We start from the raw sequence: 7336 nt of genomic DNA on the forward strand, positions 1-7336 counted from the left end.
GCTGAACCTCTAGAAGTCATGGTTGCTCTTGCTCAGGGGACAGTCTTACCCACATCCAGCTGACATTTAGTTAGATATGCAGATTGTTCTTTCCTGAATAACCTTAACAAACCCAGCCTCCTCCTGAAATAGCAGAACTAATTAGTTGGCAGTTGTGCTACCACAAATGTCTAATCTGCAGCTGCATTCCCTGATCTATCCAACAGATATTAGAGAGCACAGACTGGGAATTTTTGCTGAACAATTACACTGTATAACACAAATAATCACAAAAAGGAGAGGCACTACCTGTAACAGCCAACTATTCAGCGATTCTGTCCCTTGGTCCTGGGCCATTCATGTTCTTGTCATGTGAAACCTGAGAATATGCAGTTTCTACTTCTTGGCCATGACATGGCATACTCCTTCACAGTTATCTCTACATTTTGTTCCTCTGCATGTGTGCAACAAAAAAGAATATTACAGCCTGACTTCTCTCTTCTTTTTCCTCATTACCACGCTCAAGCATGTGATTTTCTTGGGCACTCCTTTCAAAACCCTCCAAGAGAATCTGAAGCAGAGTCCAGCATGTTTCACCAAGGCTACCTGCAGCTAAAAGTGCTTCCTACAAGTATTTCTGACCTCTGAAAAAGCCAGAGTCTTTAGTTGAAGGAGGGAGAGGAAAGGCTGCCACTGATGGAGAACGCCTAAATTGCTCCGTTTCAGTCTCACGTTGGCCCCAGATAGCAGGACTGTTTGGAAGTGGATTATACCCATTAACAAGGTTACCCTACAATAAGACAACCAAGTGATGGGTCTTGTGCAGCAGTAGAATAAAGGTTACACTGACCAGGTTAGCAGCTGTGGATTAGAGCCTAATTATCCATTCATTACAGTGCTGCAAATCCACTGATTTCAACCTTGTTATACAGCTACACTGGTACGACTGTGAGCACCCCTCGTTAAGTCTGTCCTGGCTGGCAGTCTGGCTATCTTCTTCACTGCCAGTGAAGACTGGGGAAGACGTATGGCAAGAAGAATATTTTCCTCGAGGTTATGAACCAATGAACCGCTGAGTGTGTGTGAAGGTAAAGAAGAACGTGCAGGGTCAGCAGGGACAGGGAGTGTGGTCCTTGCACTCTCCACCTCCATGCTCCGTGCTGTAGCACAGGGTAGGCAGAGGGGCTTTGTCCAACCTGCAGAACTGGTCATTTCAATCACTTGACAAAACCTAAAAGGAAAGCTTACATAGGAACTGAACTGTAACAAAGTAGTTACAAATGCTATTTATTTCTCTGCCTCATTCTTTGCATGTATCTTGATCATGAAGTTACCATGGTCCTAGCCACTCTGTCTCTCACGCAAAGAAGTTCAAAGCTGTAGTCAGGCTGGTGTAACAATGATGACGAAAATATCTGTTCATTTTTAAATTATTTTTGAGGACAATATGGATAAGCACAAGGTTAAAACGACATGTTTTTTTCAGACTGATAAATAAAGGGAGAGAGAGACATGGCAGGAGAGACATTCATTGGCTCTAGTGGATTGTGGGCTAGCACAGCTGGGCTCACAGCCTCATTCATAGAGCTTGGTAAGAGGTTGAAAAAAATAATGGAGCAAATCAGGTAGTTATAGAGGGCATAGCAGCCTTGTGCCCGCTCTCTTCACTGGAAAGGATTAGGCAGAGCCTTCAATCTCCCCTTGCCAGTGCACGCTCCTCACAAAGTGCCCTGTATCAAGTGCTGTGCTATTTGTATAGTTTCTTACCAATTTCACTACAAGGAAAAACATAATGTGCATCTGAACCACAACATCTTATCAGCTCTGCCCTGAAACCGTGCCACGGTGGGAAGTGTGTTGTTGACATCCTGTGGCAAAGCCATCACCTGGCGTTTCCTTTGCTAGGACTTTGTTAGACCAAGGGTAAATCGTGTTGTTTCATGAATTGCAAACCAGTTCACTAAGCCAGGTGTATGTTTTGTCTGGTACTCCACGGAAAGAGCTGGGCTTTAAATAAGAAATATTTTTAGCAGAACTTACTTCTTGAATGAAACCAATTTTGAAATTTATTTTTAAAAATCTACACCTCCAGTAGTTATAGAAAAAGGGAAAAGCAGCCTACAAAACTTCCAGAAAACCTAAAATAAAGTCATAATCGGCACAGACTCATATGAATAGAACATCCTGTTGCATCCTGTACAAATTCAAGCACCCAAAGCCAGTGCATACTGAAAGCCAGTAACTCCATACTCGATTAAAAATCTAAACCACTCCTGAAAAACTGTATTTGATTGAAAAATAAAAAAACACAAACACAGTGTGCTACCTATTAGAAAAAGACACTTACTGGGCATCTTAACGAACTGCACACTAATCTTGAACTAAGCAACCAATTCTCCTTAAGCTGTGATATTTTGCTGAAATTTTGCAAAAGTGATAACAGCAATAACAATTATCACTGAACAGCTTATCAGTGGTAAGGAAGAGTCTTTATAATGATAACTCAGATATTTTGTTTCATTTATAATAATCACAATTTTCACACTGCTTTTTAACTGATCATATACATTGCTATTAGGAAATGTCAACTTCAGGGGGGTGTTGCCAATGACTTCTACAGTTAATTGATAAATGTGTTAACTGATATTTCCCACTAAACATTTCTCAGAAGAAAGGCAGATACTGGTACCAAGATACAAATAACGCATGAAAGAAAATCAGTAATCCTTAAATCTAATTGAGGGCCGCTTTGCCACTAAGGCACTCATTTCTGCTGTACGAGAGAAGAGTTTGTCGCACAGGATGCTGGGATGATGTGCTCCTTGATTTTTCTTCTCGCGCTTGTTGGGCAACTGAGCTTGCAAACCTGCCCATGATTGCAGTCACACACTCGGCCCCCTGCAAAAAAACCTGTAGGATGTTTCCAGGAGGAAATCTCAGCTCACAGCACTAACGTTCACACTGGTGTGTTGCCACCCTGCTCCCAAGAGCAGCAAAGGGAAATGCTACAAGAACATCTACTGCCCCATTGCCAAACCTAAGAATGTATCATGCATGTCCCGGCAGCCGGCTCCATATAAATCGTGTTACCCCGTGCCTTGGCACAAGCAGCACCAGACTCCGGTCCTGAGATGCACAGGCACATGGAGAGGCATCGGCAGGGACATGCACCCTCTTACATAGGCAGATGTCTACCAAAGAAAGAATGGAGATCATATCTACAGTATGACGTAACTGCGCTATTGAAAAAGTCGTCGACAACGTGGAGAGTATTATTGCCTTCCTCCTGGTTTGGCAGGTTGTGGAAATGATGATACTAACAGAGAAAAGTAAATATCAATAGGGCAATAATTTAGACATTTAGGAAAATCTAGAAGAATACCTAAAGAACTATTATGAAAATATTATTTGACGCTATGTTACTTTGCCTGTGGATGAGCTATCATATCTTCACAAAACGATACAGAAAATCCAGGTAACAAAATCTGTTTTCCTCCTCAACTTGCAGCAATATTTGTGGAAAAGTAATTTTGCAATGGTGTACTTATATCTGTGTCGGTGGTATGCAGTAGGAGATAAGGTGAAATGAGAGAGAAATGAAACTGTCTATCTCATTTAAAGCTTTTGTGTTTAGATCAGTTCCACAGGTTGAATACAGGTTTTGAATTCATAACACTGTGAGTCAAACCGCCGCTTAGCCCTCAGTTGGATACTCTTCTATCAGACTGAAATTAAACACTCAGACAATATATATATATAAGCTGTAAAACTAAGAAAGGTAGTTCTGGCTTCAAAACCTGAAATATCTAGCATTAAAGTGTGTTGGTTGTTTTGGGTGTTGTCATATATGAAAGGCATTGACTGCTTAAACAAAAGTGTTTTACAAGGACAAATTTCTGCTGTGTGTTATTTTCTGAAAGGAAAAATTTTTCTTTATAAAAACAGCTTAAATAAGAAATATGAAAATTAGTGACCCGACTAAATACAATTTGGAGTTTATTTCCTGCAGAGACTGATCTCCTATTCTGTTTAGGAGGACTGCAGCTGCTTCTGTGGGGAACAGTTACACAAAATGCTAACAGTAAAATCAAATTAATTATTAACATAAAACATTTAAATGATATTATAAATACTTTTTAATCTCCATGTAAACATCATTAGTGCTCGGATTTTGGGAGGGGGGGTATAAATCACTGATATCGGTGCTTATACCCTTGATCCTGGCTCAAATAGATTTTCTATAAAGTACCATTTAAACATATTTCATTCAAGACATCAGATATATGTAAGAATTTAGAGAGAACAGTTTGAAGGCTGGGCTAGATCATGTACTGATGGAAATCTGTGATCCACTGAACTCAGTGATGGACATGGCATCAGCAAAGTTTGACACTTGCTCATTTTTCACTGAAGTCCACGCGAATTTCCCACTGATTCTTACCTCACACGACCCCAAATGACTGCATACTAAATCACACCAAGAGCTGCGCATCTCCATGACAGCAAGGGAGGGATCTGAACCCTGCCTACAGTTTCAATATCACGTTTGCCTAATGTAGGTGTAACAGATGTATCATCAATTCACAGTGCTTCGTAAATACTACGTTGTAATGTCTTTTGGCCCCATACAACTGAAGTGAAGATGTTTCAACACCATTTCAGCAAAAGTTTCTATAAAAACCTGAGGTCTCAGGAGCTGGAGAAAAAGTGTACGATACTGAACGTAGCAGATGGCTCATGTGCAGCTTACCAATTTATTTTGGAAAGGATGTAGGTGTTTAGAAGTGTTCACCAAATGTATTTCACTAAAATATTCCTCCAGATAAAGTGAGAAGGCCAGTAAGCCAGGGCCACAACAGAATTAAAAATACTGTGTTTGAAATGCTAGTCCGGACTAAAGCATCAGCATAAAATCCTAACTGAGTAACGTAGCAGAAATAACATACCTGTTCGTCAGCGGTCCTATGAAGGGGTTAGTGATTAGCTGCACTGTTGCTTTTGAAGCAAACAAGAGACCGACTTGAACATTTTCATTCAGCAGGTCCTTATCTTCCTTAGGGCAGTCAGACGGGGAAGGAGTCACATTTACTATCATTTGTTCTGTCTGAGTATGATGTAACTCTCTGGGTTGTGTCTTATCAGATTCGTTTCCAGTAACCATCGTTGAATTGTCATAGTAGGAGAAGATGCTCTGAAAATTGTCCATCGTTGTTAAGACTACATTAGGCTTAGTAGTCTGGATTTCTGTGGCATTTTTCTCATGTTTGATGCTGTAAAGGTAACTGGGAATTATTGGCACTGGAAAAACAAATAGAATATATTGGCATCTTACTATGAGGTTATTTGTAAATGGAATCACCAAATTTTCTTGTTTGCTTTGCCATTGATTAGGAAATACAAGCCTTTCTTACAGAGCACATTAGTAAGGATTTTGAACGGTGGAAACACAGAACTGAAATAGAAGTTTGCTCCTGGGAAAAAACACACCCGTAACTCAGAAGGGCAGTTTAAAACAAAAAGTTCTTTTACATTAGTCTTTATTTTGTGCCAGCTTTCATAAATATAAGGTTTTCTATACAGACATCATTCAGCAAGCAAAATATAAGAAGTATCAAAACCCGTGTCTGCAGTGTCTCTTTGTTGCACGTGACTGCACAAATCCATTTATTAGATTGTGAAAACATGAAAGATGAGAAAAGCATTGAATTAAATTATTATTTAATTATATTTAATAATAATTTTAATTATTATTAAACCAAAATATAAAAAAATGTAATAAAACACATTTCTAAAATAAACCACAAAAATATTGATAAGTAACAGCCACAAGAAGGAAAAAACATAACACTCCTGTATTAAGTAATCAGAACTAATGTGTTGGTGTTTACATGTCTCATCATTATTTTTTAAACATTTACATTGAAAAGATCATCCAGAAAGGACCTTCTTTATATGCTTTAGGATCTTAGCTGCAATTTAATTGCATTAATATGTATCTCAGAAATTAGCATTTCAGAATTTGTAAAAACAGATGTCGGGTTCATTCAATTTAACACTAGTGACAGAATGACCCTTCTGGTCTTGCCTCTCTTCTTGAAAAAGCCCGCTCTTTCAAGAAGTCTGCAAACTGTAATAATTTCTAGGGCTTCTAGCATACATATTACTGAATAAGTAATTAAATGTTAGTAACATTTAATGTAATTAAATGTTACTAACATTTAGTAACATTACTAACAATGTAATTGTAAGAAAGTACATTCATGTAAAAAAAATCCAAAATCGACCTGCTAAAAATATATATGTTTTTAGCTAAGGTCTACATTGTGGCATCAGCTTTTAAGCTGAAGTCCCCCAAGAAATTCAGGAGTCCAATTCAGAAGCTGACACTGCAGCATCGTCCGAGAGACGTCTCTGCACAGCCCGATTCATTTCCAAGAGAAGCATGTGCATTCATGTGTGTGCGCGCGCATCCGTGAACCACTAGTTTCTCTGAACCCTTTCCTTTAAATTCATGTAAACATTTGAATATGAGGACTTCTAAAACTAGCAGTGAAAAATGTTCAAGCGTTTTATTTGAGCAGATTCCTAAATCCTGACGCTATGCCACCGAAGCCAGTAAAAGTTGCATCAAAACTTGGATTATTTTATTAAACTGACTCATAGAAGTGCTTTTCTTAAAACCCAGTTAGACAGTTTTCTTATTAACCTATCATTTTAAGACCAATGTGGGGGAAAGAGGAACTATCGCAAGGAAACAGGCATCTCCAATGTTATCTAGCCTGTTGTTTCAGTTGCATGACCACAGGAGAAAAAACGACGATGCGCTAAAAATACTGTTATCTGTCGTTCCGTGAAGTATTAGTGGCGTTCAGCAGAAAAAAAGAATTACAAAGACCTTTTTATACCATTCCTTATCCAGCAATTACCATAGAAATAAAGTGAGACCTTAATGTGTATGGCAGTGTGTTTGCAATGCCCGGAATATCATTCGCGTTCAAAAGAGAAAAAAAAAAAAAAAAAAAAATCAGTGCTTGAAAATGTTTGGTCTGAGAGCATTAATCATGCGCTCAGGGAGTACATCTGCCACTGGAGATTATTTCTGGCATAAACCGGGAGGGGAAAAAAACCCGAACCCCATTCTACCTACCGACTACCGTAAGCAGCATGTTGTCCAGGAGCAAGGCGATGAACACAATCAGCAGGATTAGTTTCCTGGACTGCCGGCCCTCCCGGAGCCAGCGGAGGAGGCTGAGCTCGCCCCAAGCCATGGTCCCCGTCCCTGCGCCGCTGGCTCTCGCTGCGGAGAGACAAAGGCCATTAGGGGCCGCCGGGACGAGGCGGGGAGCCCGGGCGGCAG

At 39.7% G+C, this 7336-nt stretch overlaps 1 protein-coding gene across 1 annotated transcript in view; it reads right to left on the reverse strand.

Moving 5' to 3' along the window:
- The window catches only part of SLC18A2 (solute carrier family 18 (vesicular monoamine transporter), member 2), a 30772-nt gene extending 23525 nt beyond the window's left edge, over positions 1-7247 (reverse strand). The window contains exons 1-2 of the mRNA XM_009325912.1: positions 7127-7247; positions 4926-5277 (exon numbers count right to left, since the gene is read on the reverse strand). Coding sequence (XP_009324187.1) covers positions 4926-5277; positions 7127-7247 — 473 coding nt within the window. The remainder of the gene's footprint in view (positions 1-4925; positions 5278-7126) is intronic.
- Between the last annotated feature and the right edge of the window lie 89 nt (positions 7248-7336).

The sequence above is a fragment of the Pygoscelis adeliae genome, unplaced genomic scaffold, assembly GCF_000699105.1.
Source record: "Pygoscelis adeliae isolate BGI_AS28 unplaced genomic scaffold, ASM69910v1 Scaffold4, whole genome shotgun sequence".
Taxonomy (NCBI): Eukaryota; Metazoa; Chordata; class Aves; order Sphenisciformes; family Spheniscidae; genus Pygoscelis; species Pygoscelis adeliae.